The sequence below is a fragment of the Chlamydotis macqueenii genome, chromosome 2 (assembly GCF_036417535.1).
Source record: "Chlamydotis macqueenii isolate bChlMac1 chromosome 2, bChlMac1.mat, whole genome shotgun sequence".
In the NCBI taxonomy this organism is placed as follows: domain Eukaryota; kingdom Metazoa; phylum Chordata; class Aves; order Otidiformes; family Otididae; genus Chlamydotis; species Chlamydotis macqueenii.
The window spans coordinates 83,872,950-83,889,926 of NC_141557.1; the positions used below are offsets into that span (position 1 = coordinate 83,872,950).

The following is a 16,977-nucleotide window of genomic DNA, read 5'->3' on the forward strand; positions in this document are numbered from 1 at the left end:
ATCTTACGTGTTTTCAGATCTTAAAAATGGATTCTTATAAGCAACTGGGCGATCAAAACCACAGCTACTCCAAACTATTAGAAAAAATTCCATTACTGATTCAAACATCAGTACCTACTAGTTTGTAGTTGTGATTATGTAGGAGTACCTGAAAAAACTAAGGCAATTGACTTTTTAAATTTTGCTGCTTATTAGATTTTTAATTAATAACTTAGTAATTAAAATAATTATTAATAATTATAGTTAGCATGCATTATATTCTTATCATTATAAATGTATTGTCCATCTTTTTATATCAAGTTTTAATTATTATACATAATGCATAATATATAAAACAATTATAATGAATAAATAAGTTTTCTTCCATTAGACCAAATTTTCAAGCAGTATGTATTTACTATATTCATTTGCACAGTTTAAAATTTTATAATTATGACTAAATTGTCTTCAAGTGAAGATTTATTGCTGATTTAATTGATTACAGAATAAATCTGATTGATTTGCTAATCTAATAAATTACACTCTAATTGACTTTTAGAGCAGGTTCTGCCAGGTTTTGTACAAGCCAGAACCCAGGACTGTTGTCTTCATTATTACATGCTAGTGGATAATACCTTGGTGTTCTTATCATCCTGCCTTTTAACCGTTGCCCAAGATACACATCATCTTGCTTAGGGATTAGACAAGGCAACAACCTTACCTCTGAACTCAGGATATGTTTCTTTAGTAATTTCGTTGCCCTCAAAGTCTGAAGTTTCCTTTGTTTTATATCTCACAAAGAAGAACGTGAAATAAGCATTGTCTCTTCCCTCATGTTGTGCATCTTCCAGATTTTTCTACATAAAAATTCGGGTCTCATTCTGTGAATTAGTTTTTGTTCAGGGTCAAAAAGGCCAGAGGCCAATATTTGTACGCAGTTGTTTTCTGTTCAGGTTGTACCCTTCACTGCTGAAACACATAATTGCCATATAGCAATGGGAATACAGGACAGTTGAAGGAGTTTCTTCAGATCCTGTGCCTAACCAAGGCTATAGAGTTGTTCTGTGCCAGAACTATTATGAAAGTTCCTGATTCTCAGCTGTGAATAATGTTGTTGCAGGATGCAGGGGAATCCCATGACAATAGATGGTGATGCACTACTTGAGTTCATGTCTTTGGATTCATAGACTGTCTAGAAGCAGTTAGTGGAAAGCAGTAAATACTGTGTACTTTAAACAAAATGTTGGTAATTGATGCTTTACAACTTCTTATCTGTGCTTATCCAATTGAATTTATTTGTACATCTACATTCTTTGGCTCCATCATCTAACCATCACTTTGTGTTGTGCCTGGATTGGAAAAACACATTCATACTTAGCATTTTCTATCCCTTTTACTGTACTTAAATGCTTTAGAAGAGTCCTCTTTCAGTCTGCTTTCAGTAAACTGGGAACTTTAAACTTTAAAATTCCAATTATATGGCATTTCTTCCACTTTCACATCATTTATATGGTCCTTTTCCAGGACAGGCCTTTCCGTGGCCTCTTTTTCAGCATCGAGAACCCACTGAAACAGGCCAGTGTCAGAAATATTCCTGATGCTTTGTATCATACTAAAACCATCTCCCTACTCATCCCTATGGAGGTGATGTGAATAGAGGAATCGATTTCATTTGCTTTCTCTTTGGTTCAGTGAACATTTATGTATTGTATGGGAACTGGAAGTGTTCCAATAAATTACTTGGAAGGAGTTCTACTATTGAATATCCTGAATACCATGTATATCTCAGTTATTAAACTAGTATCTTTAGAAGTGAAAGTTTAAAGCCTTGCTTTAACTCAGGTGAACAATGGGTTTGAGTCAAGGTCTCTCACAAGGGAATGCATCAACCATTACAGTGTAGAATATTCTTAGATAAATCCTCTGTATTTCCTCTTTTATGAGTTGTAAGAAATGTTTAATTATTCATAGTCAAAAAGACAGAGAAAGAGTAGCCAGCACTTTCAGAAAGTCCAACTAGCAGTTGAAATGTGAGTTTCAGTAAATGAAATGGAATTAATACTTGAGTACTTTCAATAAGATAGACAAGAAAACATCAACAGAAACAATCAAGGCCAGATGATACCTCTATATACTGACTGGTAGCCAGGGCATTTTTGTGGAAGAGTCTTGTTCTGTCTCTCCATACTGAGCAATTTTTACACATTTTTGGTGAGTGCATTAGTATCATAACGAGCTGCACAATATTAGCCTCATGCTCAGCATTTTTTCAGTTAAAAGTATTCAACAATTTTAGCTGGAATTTACAAACAGTTCTTTTCCCATGAGAGAAGGAAAAAGCAACTCCAGAACCCTTTTTGATACCATCTGTTTGTGTCCAAAGAGAAGTACAGAGTTATATGGGCAAAACATGGTTAACTCTTGTATGTGACTAGATGTCATGAAAATTGTTAATAACTCCTTCATAAAGCTGGTTTATAATCTTGCTGAGACTTGCTTCCTCTGCGTAATTAGAATAAATGTGGTTTTTTTTTTTCTCAGTGTTACTGCAGGAATCCATAACATGACAGTCTATGCTTGAGCTAAGTTTTCAATTTAACTTTGCAGATCATCTTTAAGTTGCAGACAATTCAACAACCATGGCATGCTTTCATTTCCTCCATTCACTCATATTTAATTTTCAGATAATGCTATCAAGAGTACAGCTAGGTTGCAATGAAACTCAATATTTCTGATAAAGCTGCAACAGAAATTGAACAGTTCCTACTTTACAGCAGGACTAGTATTTATTCACAGAGAGTGGTAATTTTCATTCACTGTCTTTCACCAAATACACACATGTCCATGGAATGTTCTAAATACTGATAAACTAAGCCTCTAAGCTAAACTTAATTGGTTAGGGTCTCATACGAGTTAAAAGCTGACTTAAGGATAATTCACTTTAACCTTACATATTTCTCAGATACATCTTTAAAACATACCGTGACACTTAAGTATTCCATGATACATATTTTGGGCAGAATTTGATTCTGGTATACTGACAGGTGATTCTTAATGAAAAGCAGAAATCAGGAATTAGAAAAAAATACTACTTGATACAAATAGGACATTTAGCAGGTTTCACATTTTTGTTTCATATGCTTTTAGGTGTTGAGAATACTGTATGAGTTACTGTGGAGTGATTCCTGGATCAAGCATGCTCGTTAGTAAAGAGCCAGCCTTTCTTTTGAGACTGGATAAAATTACAAGCCTTATTTTAATAGAAGGATTAACACAAAGGATTAATATCCTTATTTTAATCAACAGGAGTTGTTTTTTTCCAGAAATTCTGAATGCCTCAAAATGGAGAGGGAGTTCACCTCTATGTACTGTTAAAATTAAATACCCACTTTCTGTCTCTAAGAGAGTGAAAATGGTCACACAGTCTTACAGTCTTGTCTCATCCCTTTTGGTTTTTGGCCAGCAGGAAAAGATAACGACTAATAATTTCTTAGAGAAAAAATAATGTAAGAAAAATACAGTTTTCATCACAGCTCTGTGGTCACAGATCTCGATTCTAACATAATTTTTAAGATCATGAGATACAATGTTAAACTGTTCTGCTTAATAAATGGTAAGATTTTGAAAGGTGAAAGTAATAGAATGTGAAGATTTTGTACATTGCTCAGGATGTCCAGGCTTCTGGGCACTCAGATGAGATGCATCCACTGTAGGTGCAGATGTTCTACTCAGTCATGCACATGCAGTAAGCCAACACTTCCAGGAAATAACTGGATTGCTTGTGTGGTGCATGGATGGACAGGATCTCCACAGTAAATGTAATCCTTTCAGAATGTCCCAAGTGAAATATTGGTACAACCTTCCAAGCAGATGGAGAAATTACATACAAGCCAAACTATCTGTACTCCTGAGCTCCCTGAGACACGAAAAGATAATGGGCATTATGACTACAGGCACTCTATATGTTCATAATTTATCAAAGTAGGTGAGCGTTAATGGTGAGCTGCAATTTTGTGGCATTGGTTCTTTTTTAAAAAAACCCATAAAAATAGAATCCCTATAGCCAAAACCAACATTTTAAATGTGTGTGTGTGTGTGTGTACAAGCACAGTGTCAGTCAGTACTTTTCAGATCACTTTTCTGACATGTATTTTACAATAATCAATGGGCTTTTACAAGACACTATTAAAAAAAAGCAAAGATAATAGTGATTTATCTCAAAGATGACAGATCTTTGAATCTTTGAATCTCCATCTTTATGTTAGTAAAGACATGCATATAACTGTATTAACTTTAACACTTAGTCCATCAAAGCAATATATTTCTTGGAACTTCTGGAAGTCTCAACCTCAAAATACAAGACATTATGCAGTACTTCTGCTTGACAGAGCCTTTGGAAGAAAAGAGAAGCAATGTTTCTGCATTAGAACCATAGTGTACCATTAATGTACTAGACTCCCAAATGATTCATGAAAGGAAGACTACTGGTAAACAAAAGATTAGAAGAGCCAAACATAATGAAGTGTTAGTAGAAGTAAAATTGTAGGAAGTTTTCAAGGGCCAGGCAGTATTACATTAAAATTAGAAGCATGAATTGTATTTTGCTTATGAAGGCACCGTTTTCAAAAGAAGATTTCATCATCATTGTATATTAAAGTAAAATGCACTGTTTTCATGGGCAACACAGATGGCATGGTATACCATAACACTACAGATATGGTGGGAAGGAGTATAAAGAACTGTTACTGATTATGAAATGTATAGTCAGCAAATGACAAAAACAAATTAGGAAGTCATAATATAATTTATAATCATGAGCAATTAAGAGTTGTGAGAAGTTATATGAAGAAAATGAGAAATACTTTTATAGAAATAATGGATTTAAATTATGACACAGTAATAATGAGATCATTCAATCTAGAATGTTAAATAATTGAGTCTGTTAAAATCTAAATGTAATTTCTCAACACTATCACTGAATTATTTTTACATCATTTTTGTGACCTCTTTATTGTAAGCTGTTAATTTGACATTAAAGACTGAAGTTATTATAACAACATGTAACAGGGCATACAATCAGATGAATGTTTGCGAGAAATCAAATAAAGTTTAACTGGCTTTTGATAACTATGAAAACAATCTTACTCTTAGAAAAAGAGTCTTCTGTTCTCGGGTGTCTGTCAGAGTGTATACTCACACATATTAGCTGTTCTGTAGGACTTGAGGTATAAGAAAACAGTGTGACCACAACTCCAGTTCCTCTTCACAAGCCTTGTTATGAAATGCAATGCCACCAAACAATAGAGTCCAATGTAGTTCCTCCCATTGCCTAATGGCTAATACTGGCCATGGCTAAGTAAAGGAATGAACCTTCCAGACTTATTTACATGTGAATAATGTCATAACTGCAGAATACCTTCTTCATTATGTGAAAAATATGCCTATTTCAGTAAGATCTGCTTGCTTTTTATAATTTGTACCCAAACTCAGTAAAACTTATAGGGAAGAAATCAAGACATGCATTTCCCAAGAGGCAATCTCAGACTGTTCTGAACCAAAACTGATTGGAGGGGGGAAAGGAGGAAGAAGTTTCAGTTTTCAGTAAGTTAGCCATCAAGAACATCCACAATCTTCTTGCCATTAGCACTAAGGAGAGACATACACAGAAACCAAGGTCCCCAAACCAATCACATGTTAAAGCTTAATACCAAACCATCCCACCCTATCACTCTTATGGTGCTGGATTCTAATGGCAGACTGCCTAGCACTAGGAGGCAGGTTAGCAGTCTTGCATAAAACTTTCTGAGCCTCTTGATGCCTTCCGTCTTACACATACAGTCCCTCCTCCTCTATCTACTGTGGGATCTCATCAATTAGTTTAACTTGCAGATAACACTAATTAATAGGAAGGTAACTTTCTTGAAATGTTTAAATTGCTTGTTTATTGCTGACCTTCATATTGAGGAAGGTGGAGGACTCCAGTTTCTTTTGTAGAAGGCGGTGAATACCACAAAGGCCAAAGTAGATGAGTAATAGAAGAAAACATCCAATCCCTTTTTGGAGTTCCCGGTTGTTTTGTTTTGTTGGATGGTGGGTTTGTTTTTTTTTTTTTTTTTGTAACTGTTCTTTCATTTTTAAAGGCAAAGGATTTAGGAACTACAACCTGTGGAATGCCTAAGCATTTTCTCAGTAACTGAAATGGCTCTTCTTCCTGGTTGATCACATGCTAATATGCTGAGTCTTTGGAATTACTGAATTTGTTGAGGTTGAGGTGTTCAATTGCTTGCATTCCTGATCAGGAGAACAGCAAAATAACTAGAATATATTCTTGAGGAGATGCCAGGAGGAGGTGAGGATCATATCTGTGTTTCTTAGGACTTTTCAAGGTCAAGCTTTTCCCTCAGGAGCTGGAAAAAAGATGGTAGGAGTGATTATTCTGGTTGGGAGTGGGAGATAGGAATAGAAATCAGCTGTCAGACAACACCAGAATAAGGGATGGGCTTTATATCTAGATTGCATACCACATTACTTATCCCAAATGTTTGGACTACTTTTCCTTCTGTTGAGTGCTATCTTTGCAGAGTAATACAAATAATCTAAGTTTTTTTTTAAAAAAAAAAGAAAATCAAAATAACCTGAAGTGAGCTTAGGGACTTCTGCATTGCTGAAATTGTGCTGTGAAAGATCTGCTGTTTATTTCAGTGATATAACAGTTTTTTCAATTTATTGCCAGCTTCTTCCATGAATTTGACAGTTTAATATTTTATGACAGTTAAAGCTTTACTTCATGTAAATGTACTTTGATTTCAGGCATTCTGAACAAATTTGTTACAGGTCTGTCTCACACTGATAATGAAAGATAGATACATAACCAACAACATTTTTTAGTTTTTTGCCAAGTCACACTGTGTAACTTCGGCTGAGGAATGAAAAATAATTTTGTTGAACATAACCCTACAGAGCCTAAGGAGAGTTCTATGAATTCCAATCCTGACATTTAAATTATGTATACAAGTAAGATCTGAGTCATGAGAAGCTCACACCATTATCTTATGCATCATTTGTTAATGACCTTCCTTGACCTTATAAAAAACATTTCTAACAAAGGAAATGAGTAGTTGCTTTACCATGAAAAAGGTATTGATTAATATGACTAGCCCCTTTCCAAACCTTGAAGTTCAATGAAATAGCTAGTATGAGTTTAATAAGTTCATTATAAAATCATAGTATTTCAAGACAGACAATTTACAAATTGTTATACAGCTATGTTTTTGTACTATTATATTCAGAAGGCTGCAACAAGAAAAGGCATGCAGCACCAGAAGTGCAAATTAGGCAACAGTAGAAAAGTTAATGGAAAAAAGTTGAAAGAGAGTAAAGGGATGGAGGACCTCATTGCTCACCCAGGCTCTTCACAGTGTTACTTGATGTGAAGAAGAGCGCATAAGTTGGAACAAAAGAGGATCAGCTTGGATATAAGAAAAATATTTTAAGAAAAGCATTTTTCAACCTGAAGATAGTCAAAAGTGGAAAAAGTTGCCCAGAGAGGCTGAACAGTTTGCATGCTTGGAGGTTTTCAAGGTGTTACTGAATAAAGCCCTGAGCAGCCTGGTCTGATCTCATCACTGACCCTGTTTTGAGCAGGAAGTTGAACTAGACACCTCCCACAGCCCTTTGCCACCTGAATTATTCCAGCATCCTACACTTATACCGTACTGGGTACCCAACTGCTGGTGAAAATAGAAAACTTTCATAAAGTAACAGTAAAAAAGAAAAATTATTAACAGATGGGAAAAGAGTTAATAGAGCCCTCACTTCAGGAACTCTTCCTCCACTTTTTCACTATTGCAATCAAATAAGGGGGCAGATACGTTCAAAGTTAGGAACAGGAAAGATGGCAGTTTACAAAGTCTGCGTATTCGTGCTGGAATAGAAATAGAATAGTGCTGGAATAGAAATTAGTGCTGAGGCTAGAGTGGGGAGTCTGCAAAGCTAATTTAGACAGTTATGGCCAAGAAAGACCATATATGTTAAGGGTAATTCAGAATGCTTTTTTTTCCTTATGCCATGTTTTGATTTTGTGACTCTTTGTTTTAATAAAATTTTATTTCTATTCTTATTTTGACAGAATTCAGTAAGCATACTCCTTTATGTCTAAATATTGTCACATTATATATCTAAGTCACCTCACATACACAGGATACAGCTTTCCCTGGAGAGTCAGACATAATTGAGGTGTACTGAAATGAAATGTTCATACTACCTATATTCAGGGCTCCTCCTCAGTCTTCAGGTTGCTTCCATACTAGGCTGCAGGTGTCTCTTTGTAGTATTAACACTTATTAACCCAACTCACTTGATATGTCTGGAGATAGCCAGTAACTTCTTTGATGAGCAGCAGGAAAGTGGAAAATGGCTTCAGACTTGCAGGGAGTGGGATGGAAAGGAAAGTTGTCGCTTTCAACTTGTCACACTAACATAAAACATACTTAAGATTATCTTCCCAACTTTTTAAAAATTGTCTTAATTAGCCTACAAATATGAAAGACTGAGTTCCATTCCTAAGACTATTTTTTTTTTGCCTACGTATTTAAAAGAGAAGTAAAACTATTAACTCTTCTGAAGTTCAAAGCTAGATGGTGGTGATAGAGACGCTGGAGAGGGTGGGGAAGCAACTATTAGTTTCACTTTAACTAAAAGTGAAATAGGTTAAAAAATGTCAGTGTCAAGGGTATTACTACAGATCTATGAAGATATGTATAAATACTAAAATAATTTATTATTTCAGGAAAAAAAGTGGGGTTGAATGTACATACACAGAAAATAACATTTTTATCTTATACAACTTTGTTTCTTTTTTAGTGGCAAAGCATTACTATAACACTGGTTGAGAAAGTGCAGATGGTTGCTGTAATCCTAGGATCTCTGTTCTTAGTAGCAAGTGTGACTTGGCTTCTATGGTCAGCCTTCAGCCCTTATGCAGTATGGCAAAGAAAGGACATCCTTTTTCAAATCTGCTATGGAATGTATGGTTTTATGGATCTAGTATGCATAGGTAAGCTTAAAATCTTTAAACAGAACAGACTGTGGTTTAAGACTGTGACTATATCTATTTTTCTAATTGGTCACTCTGATTGATCACTCCAGTTCTTTGCAGATTTATTCTCGGCTGGTACCTTTGGCAAATACTGCTTTTTACAGTGTTACAAATACTGCAAAGAGAAAAGAACCAAATAAATTTTACTCTCAGATTCATCAGAGTCTTTGCCTAGGATCTTAGTGGTGAGAACAGAATCAGTTTCAATTTCTTTAAAAAATAGACAGCTAGCAAAGTTCAGGAAGTTAAATAGTTGAAAATAACAAAGACATTATTAAAATAATTAGTAAAATTATGGGCTGGCAAGTCTTCTACTGATACCACCTTGCCTTAGATTTTCCATCCTTGAGGATGTTGTCAAACTACCTATCCAAAATTAAGTTGCACAGACCTGTATAGGTCACTGTGCTAGTGATAGAAAAGAACAAAGACAGACATGAGTCCTTTGTACATCATAAACAGTTATGGAACACTATAATAGTGCTAACTATAATAGCTTACTATATATATTATTAAAAAGTCTCAAGTCATTTAACTCTAGCTGAAATCTTATACAAGAAAATGCAATTTACTGCAAAGCTGTTTTAACCAGTTTTGAAATTTCTGAAAATATAGTGGACCTTGAAATATTAAATAGAAATCCCTTTAGTATATGATAAAACAATCTTGAACTGATTGTTAGAATAGCTGCGATTATTCGCAGAGAAAATTCAATAACTGCATTAAACATTAAACCACATTCTTAGAATTGCAATTCCAAGAAAATCCATAACTCAAACGCTATCTGATGTTTGCTTTGCGATTTCTGAGTGATAATTGTTGAAGTTATTCCAATCTCATATATGGGAATTCAGAAGGACGGTGCTGAATTCTGCTTAATAAGGTGCAAAGAAACAGAGTGATTCCTAACATCAAGGCTTTTTCGCCAACCATAAAGCTGTATCATCTTTTACTGAAACCATTCCATTACTGTAAGAGTATTTATATTTCAGCTGGATCAGCAGTTCTGTTTATTTTGTAATTTTAAGAGAAGCCCACTCTGGAATATTTTAGAACACAGACTTTCCTCTGTGAACCAAAAACTTCTCCGACAGAAAAATGAACAGAGTCTAGGTCTCTAACACTCTGGACAAGAGCTCAGCTTTTAAATGAAAAAATGACTGAGCTGCATGTCCTCCTACATGTTGATTCCTGAATACCACTTTTTCTGGCTTAACACTTTTGCTTTTGTTTAAAAAAACACTAAGTGAAGACAAAATGTGCTTCAGGCATTCTAAAATTTTATTTATATGGAATTTTGTTTTTTCACAAAGATTACAATTGTAAAAAATTTACCTTGGTATACATGGACTAGTTGGAATAAATGGTTATTTGAAACTATTTCCACTTCTTCTTGTTTGACTGTTAAGAACACCTAAACCAAATTAATCTCAAAATCAACTGAGAACATCTCTGGGTGATCAGAAATGTTAGCATATTTATCTGTAGAAGTAAACTATTATAAGACAAGCCTTCAGTATATTGGTACATGCAGTTATGCAGCTGCCTTTCAAGCCAGCCAGGCTCAAGCCACTGGACTGGAAGCTGCTGAACTAGCATGTACCTCAGATGGCTGTGGAGCTTCGAGCCTAACTGGCACCGTGCAGGAGCAAAGCAGCTGGCTTCACCCACCAGATAAACTGACTTGCCTGTAATTACATAAATGTATATTTTATAGTCCTATCAGAAATAATACGTGGAAATTTTAATGTAAAACTGACTATAATTAAGCATATTTGGACACTGGTTTGTAATTATGAAGTTCAGTGCAGGTATGACTTAACAGTTTCCTAAACTGTACCTGGAATTCAGAAAGCTGTATAAAGGAACTTTGGTTGTTGTAGAATTATGATGATCCAGATTCATTCAGCCCACTTATTCTGCATATAATTTAAAATAATCTGCGTTCTGTAAGCTTGTAAGACCAGGAGTTCTAGTAACTCTTTAAAATATCTATTAATATATTCAACTTCATTCTACTTTATTTTTTTCTTTCATCGTAAAGTGAGGGATTTCAGATTGATGGCTTTAATTTAAAACATCCAAATAAAGTTCTCTAATAGATGGATGCAATTATTGCTCATGAATTATTTTTTAAAAAAAAATAACACTCTCTATTATGTTGATGACTTCCCAAAGGCATTAACATACTATTTTACCATTGTGTATTATATAACATGTCTTATATCGTAAAGCTTGTAATGCTTCCAGCCAGCCACAGTTCTCACTTAGTATCTCCTCTCCTCTCATTTGTGTTTAGTCATCCACGGCATTCTCTTAGTTTTCAACAGGATCTGCAGTGAGTGAATACCCATACTCTGACTGGAATCACTCTTTATTTCCATGAAAAATCTATGCAGTCATACGGCTTTTCCTGTGCAGCACATATTTCAAGACAAGTGCTTGAGTTACTGACCAAGACTTACTCCAGATGTCTTCAGTTATGCCTCCCTATAGCTTTCCATAAACCATATGAATATTTTTGGTCATTTGTGAAGTGTAAATAATTGTACTTTTTGAAATGTTTTGTTATCATCATTTTTAAAAGCAATTTTCCCAAAGGTGATGACATATTTATATGACATCTTTGAAAACTTGCTCATATTCATTTGTTTTCCCAGTGAGTGATTTATATACCATAGGTAGCACACCACCCACTTTCTTATCAAGTAAATGACATGCAGGTTGTGTTTTAATTCTTGGTCTTAATTATCTTTTCACCATAAGAAATATCGCAAAGATTACAGATCACCAATATAATATGTTCTATTCATTCCAGTGTACGTATTTTATTGGTATCCATTGTTTTTCTTGTTCCACTCTGAATTTTTCTAGAATTCTGATTTCTTCCTAACAGGATAATCTTTTTACCTATCAGAGTTAATTTCAGTCCTACCACTCACTAGTTTGGACATTTCTGCATCTAAGCTGAGCATAAAGCTGTTCTCTCTGAAACTTCCTGATGGTAGAAGTTTTCCTAAGGCAAACCTTGAACATTTTGATCAAGCAGACCTACTGCTTGTGAAACCCAGAGCTATTGCAGTGATAGTGCCAAGATCAGACCATCTAGGTAGGGATTACCAAAGTGAATGAGTTCATGAGGTCATATGAAAGAAAAACTTAATAAACTCTTATTTAGGCACCAAAGGACAGTACACCAAGTCTTTGCCATTCTGATTTGTAGATATAGCAATTATTTTCTGTATATAATTTTATGTATTTTTCACTGGCATATAGTCATAACTACAAGTCATAAATGGTTCTAACATGAACAAAACCACTCACAAATAATAACAGCTCACTTGCAATCCCAGAACAACAGTGCAGCTCCTTTACAGCATGAAAAGCACTGGAAACATGAGTGGTGGCAGTACTGCTCCATGGGTGTACGAGATGGAAGCCCATGTGAGGTGTGAATAGCCCTCTGAAAGCCTCTTTCTTCCCCACCAAGGGACTTGATGCCTAGCAAGAAGTGTTTAGTTGTAAAAATGTACAAGCTGAAGATATTTATAACGAACACATCTAGCTGCACTTAATATTTCTCTACTCAGAAAGCCAGTCTTTCAGTAATTCTAAATAGTTTAGAGAGAGTTCTATTGCTGTTTTCAGAGTGGACATGTTTCACTAGTGCTTTAAGCACTTTATTGCTTTTTTTTTTTTTTTGTATCTATGGACACTAGAATAGAATTAGGAGATGTCATTTTGTCCAGTGGTAAAGTCTGTTTCTGAAAATGGTCTTTTTATTCCCTGTGAAGTTTCTGGGAGGATCATTCCTAAATGACTATAACTGAGATTAGTGTGATAAATAAGGCAACATTGGAACCTAATACCACATCTGAACTAAGAGGAGTTGCCTTCTTGTAAAGACATTCAGTATGAAAAATTTCAAGTGTTCCTGTGACTCAGAGTAAGAAATCCTTTGGATGGAGTGAAAGAATCTCATAGTACTCAGCAATAAAAGAAAAGAAAATTATGATGTCCCCATAATTTTATTGTCTGGATCCCACTGCAATCGCTACATCTTACAAATAAATCCTGAAGGTAAAGTCTTCTTAGAGCCTTTAGGACATTTTGCCAGGTCCATCATCCCCAAACTCATTTTCTTGTAGATATTAATCGGACAGAACAACTAACGGTAGTGAATTCTAACACTTCCTCTTGGGATTATCGGGGTCAAACAAGTATTTTTTTTTTTCCCTAGGACTGTGCAACTATGACCTCTATGCTGTTGAAACCACAGTATTTGGAACAAGTCAATATTATTAATGGATTTATCCTTGTTTTCGCTCTCATATCCTCGTTCATTGCTGTGGAACTCTTAGGAAAAAGAAGATTCTTTGCCATTTTCTTACAGCTTCACTTTAGTGACTGCTTATATTTTGAGCATCAGAATTTCTTTGGAACTGGAAAATCTGCAGCATTTAAACCTTACGCAGATTTCCCCTTGTTTGTGGTCTTGGAACTGTTAGTGCTGAGAACTTCCCCCCACCTCGGCCCCTGGAAAATATCTTTCAGAGAGGCAAAAGATCTACTGGAATTCTTCTGCCTCTTCTACATGGGTCTTTTTTAATCTGTAGTTTTATCAGATGGAAACTAAAGCTTTTTATGGGAGGAAATATGAAAGTACTCCTTTTCTCCTTCAGCATTGCCAAATGTGACAACTTTATTTCAAGCGTTGTGATATTTGATCCTTTGTTCCTTAGCTCTTTTAGAGAATATGTGAATAACAGCTTTCATTTTAAAGAAAACTTCTCTTCCTTGCCATTATTGAGAAAACTTTGAAAACATAATTTCTGTAAATCCTGAAAGCTCAAAAACAGTAAAAAAAAAAAAAGCTTCTTAAATAAGCAGTCCTATGACTTTTTCTGTCATAATTTTGAGAGGATACGTTAGACTGTTTAAATGTACTTCATGTGCCTCAATGATCCTTTCTCAACTGCTTCCTTCTATTCTGCAATATGTTGTTCAGGTTCCAGTGAAGAGCAGGCAGGTATCAAAAATCTTTACACTGGGTTAAATAGGCTTTGCTTCATCACAGTCTTGGGAGAAATTGGCCAAAGAGTACTATGATCCAATGACACGTTGAGGGAAAATTATGCTCATCTTCCTTATCATTCTAGAGGAAATCCAACAGCCAAAAAAAAAAAAAAAAGAGGAGGATCTTTGCACAGAAATAAAACTATGGCTTATTTGGTTTGTAGATTTTGTATGTGATCAAATGCATTTATTCTTTTTAAGACAATAGAGCCAGTCTTAAGAGTGCATTTATGTATTAACATGGCTACTAAATTTTAGGACAAGTTGCTATATATATATATATCTCAGTGAAGATGAAGATAGATATTTTGCAATCAAGAAAATTTTCCACTAAAATGCTATGCTGATACAAAATACATTTAGGATATTTAACATCTAATTAAGTTTTTATGGTGTTAGTTTTGCTGTATCAGATGCTTCCACAAATTCTAGGAAACTTGAAAGCCTTACAGAGATGCTACATTTGCTATCATGTCCTTCTGAAAGTAATCTTTGTGTTTCTCCATCTTTCAGTGCAATGATCTTTAAAAATGTGTTAGAGCAGGCATTGCTATCAGCAAATCATTGCATTTGAATCTAAGGTTTGCTGTTCTTAAAAATGTTTTTGTTGTCCTTTCTGCTTGTATCTTCTTTCTTCGAATGTCTCCTTTCTGGTATCGGTTAAACCTGCTAAGAGATCTCAGACACTTAAATCACAATTTCATTGTGTAGGAACAGGTGATAAACAATGCCTTGGGATAAAGGACTAGAGTCTGTGACACTGCACATCATATTATAGATGTGGCTATGTATAGGAAAATTTTAGGCTGGAATACACTGGACAAATATGTTTGGCTAGGCAGATTGCTCTCCTACCAAAGCAGGGAGTCAGAGGAAACGTGGCATTGCTCAGAACCATCTAAGTTGCCAGGCTGGTTGAGGAACAGAGGAATAACCTAATGACGAGGCTGAAGCCCCATGCGCCTCCTGATTAAATCTGTACTTGAAATACTTACACATAAAGGATGTGTGTATAAATACATACATACAGAAAATGAAGAGTTTCATTTAAGTAAATAAATTGCTTGCATGCATACAATAAGCATAAATATTAGCTACATGGAAGCTCATAAGCAGATTGGTCTGCTGAGGACTCCAAATACTCTGTATTTCCCATGAAGGATCTTTTAAAAGATTTCCTGGGTCTCAACAAAACAGATGTTTTTCAACTTTTGTCTACTGAATTTTGAAGAGAAAGAAGAAAGGCTGTCATCCCTGCCATGCTCATCATAGTTAATAATAACATTTAATTTCTTCTTGCTCCACTGAAGCAAGACAGGAAAGTCATTATACTTAGAGCTGTTTCAGGTTTTCATAAATTTTCTGTGCTCCCAAGTTGAACTAGGAGTGTGAAAACAATGAAATTTGTTTCTGTCTGTACTGAATTATAGAAAACACTCTTCAACAAATTTAAGCCCATTCTGTTCATTACAGAAGGTCTAACTTACTTAAAGATGTACTTAAACCAGTACAAATATCAGTAAATAGTACTTACCATGAACAAGGATAACACTAGCATAAACAGTAAATTTACAAATGAGTCTGTCAGGTTCTTTTATATTGGTTTACTTAAACCTAAATCCTTTCTTTAGTTAGACATGCTCAGATTTTTCCAGTATTGATTATGTTCTTTCATTCAGAATAATTTTATTTCCTCTCCATGTTCCCACCTCCCAATCTTAAAAACACGAATAAGGAGTTACATTGCATATATACAATTTATTTGAATTATCAGAATTACAAGTAATTGAATAGGCTTTGGCAATTGCCAGTTTCATTACAATGTGTTACATCTGTATTTGCTCGCAAAATGGTATCCAGTGACATTTTGTGCAAACTAATTTTTTTTTTCTTGGTTTCAGGACTGATAGTACATGAAGGTGCATCTGTTTATCGAGTGTTTAAGCGATGGAGGGCTGTGAATCTGCACTGGGATGTGTTAAATTATGATAAAGCCACAGACATAGAAGAGAGCAATCGAGGAGAATCCTCAGCAGGAAGGACATTGTGGTTACCACTGACTGCATTTAGAAACAGAAGTTTAGTTCATCCAACACAGTTAACCTCACCAAGATTTCAGTGTGGCTATGTATTGTTACATCTGTTCAACCGCATGAGACCTCAGGAAGATTCATCAGAAGATAACGGCTCTGGGGAAGTAGTGATGAGAGTGACCTCAGTGTAAAGATGATGCTCACTGTGCTACACAGATAAGGATAATATGCCCTGGTGTTACAGGACTTTGGAATGTAGTTACCATGAAGGGTGAAACCATTAACACTTGAAAAAAATATATACACATTTTTTTAAAAACTTAATGCTTTTTATATGATCAGCTAAAACACAAATACATTTTTCTGGGAAAAAAAAAAGTCTCTTGCTTTTTATATAGTCTGGTTTATTAGATCTTTTGTCACTTTGTACCTGAGATGTATACAATATAGTTTAACTCTTAGGTCTTTGAATAACAAGGAAATTCATTTTTAAGTAAAATAATATATTTAAATGTATTTTCTTAAACTCTGGCTTTAATCCCCTACTGTTACTTTTCCCACCTTCATGAGGATTAAACTGAACAACCTTCTTCCAAAAAGAAAAAGAATGTTGACACAAGTCAAGCATTCTTCCTTTTCTGTCTTTATTTTGTCGTTGTTTGTAGCTCAGTTCAGGTATATGAAAGTAAGTAAAGATTATATTGTCCCTTGCCTTTAAGCAGAGGTCTCATGGGTGTTCTACAGAACATGAGGGAAGATGCCAACTCTTCTTTTACCTCTCCCACATGGACA

At 35.0% G+C, this 16,977-nt stretch overlaps 1 protein-coding gene across 1 annotated transcript in view; it reads left to right on the top strand.

The window, feature by feature from the left end:
- MARCHF11 (membrane associated ring-CH-type finger 11) overlaps nucleotides 1-16,475 on the top strand; it is a 30,964-nt gene extending 14,489 nt beyond the window's left edge. Inside the window, exons 3-4 of the mRNA XM_086741997.1 lie at nucleotides 8,842-9,034; nucleotides 16,054-16,475. Coding sequence (XP_086598123.1) covers nucleotides 8,842-9,034; nucleotides 16,054-16,376 — 516 coding nt within the window. The 3' untranslated portion in view covers nucleotides 16,377-16,475. The remainder of the gene's footprint in view (nucleotides 1-8,841; nucleotides 9,035-16,053) is intronic.
- The last annotated feature ends 502 nt before the right edge of the window (nucleotides 16,476-16,977 follow it).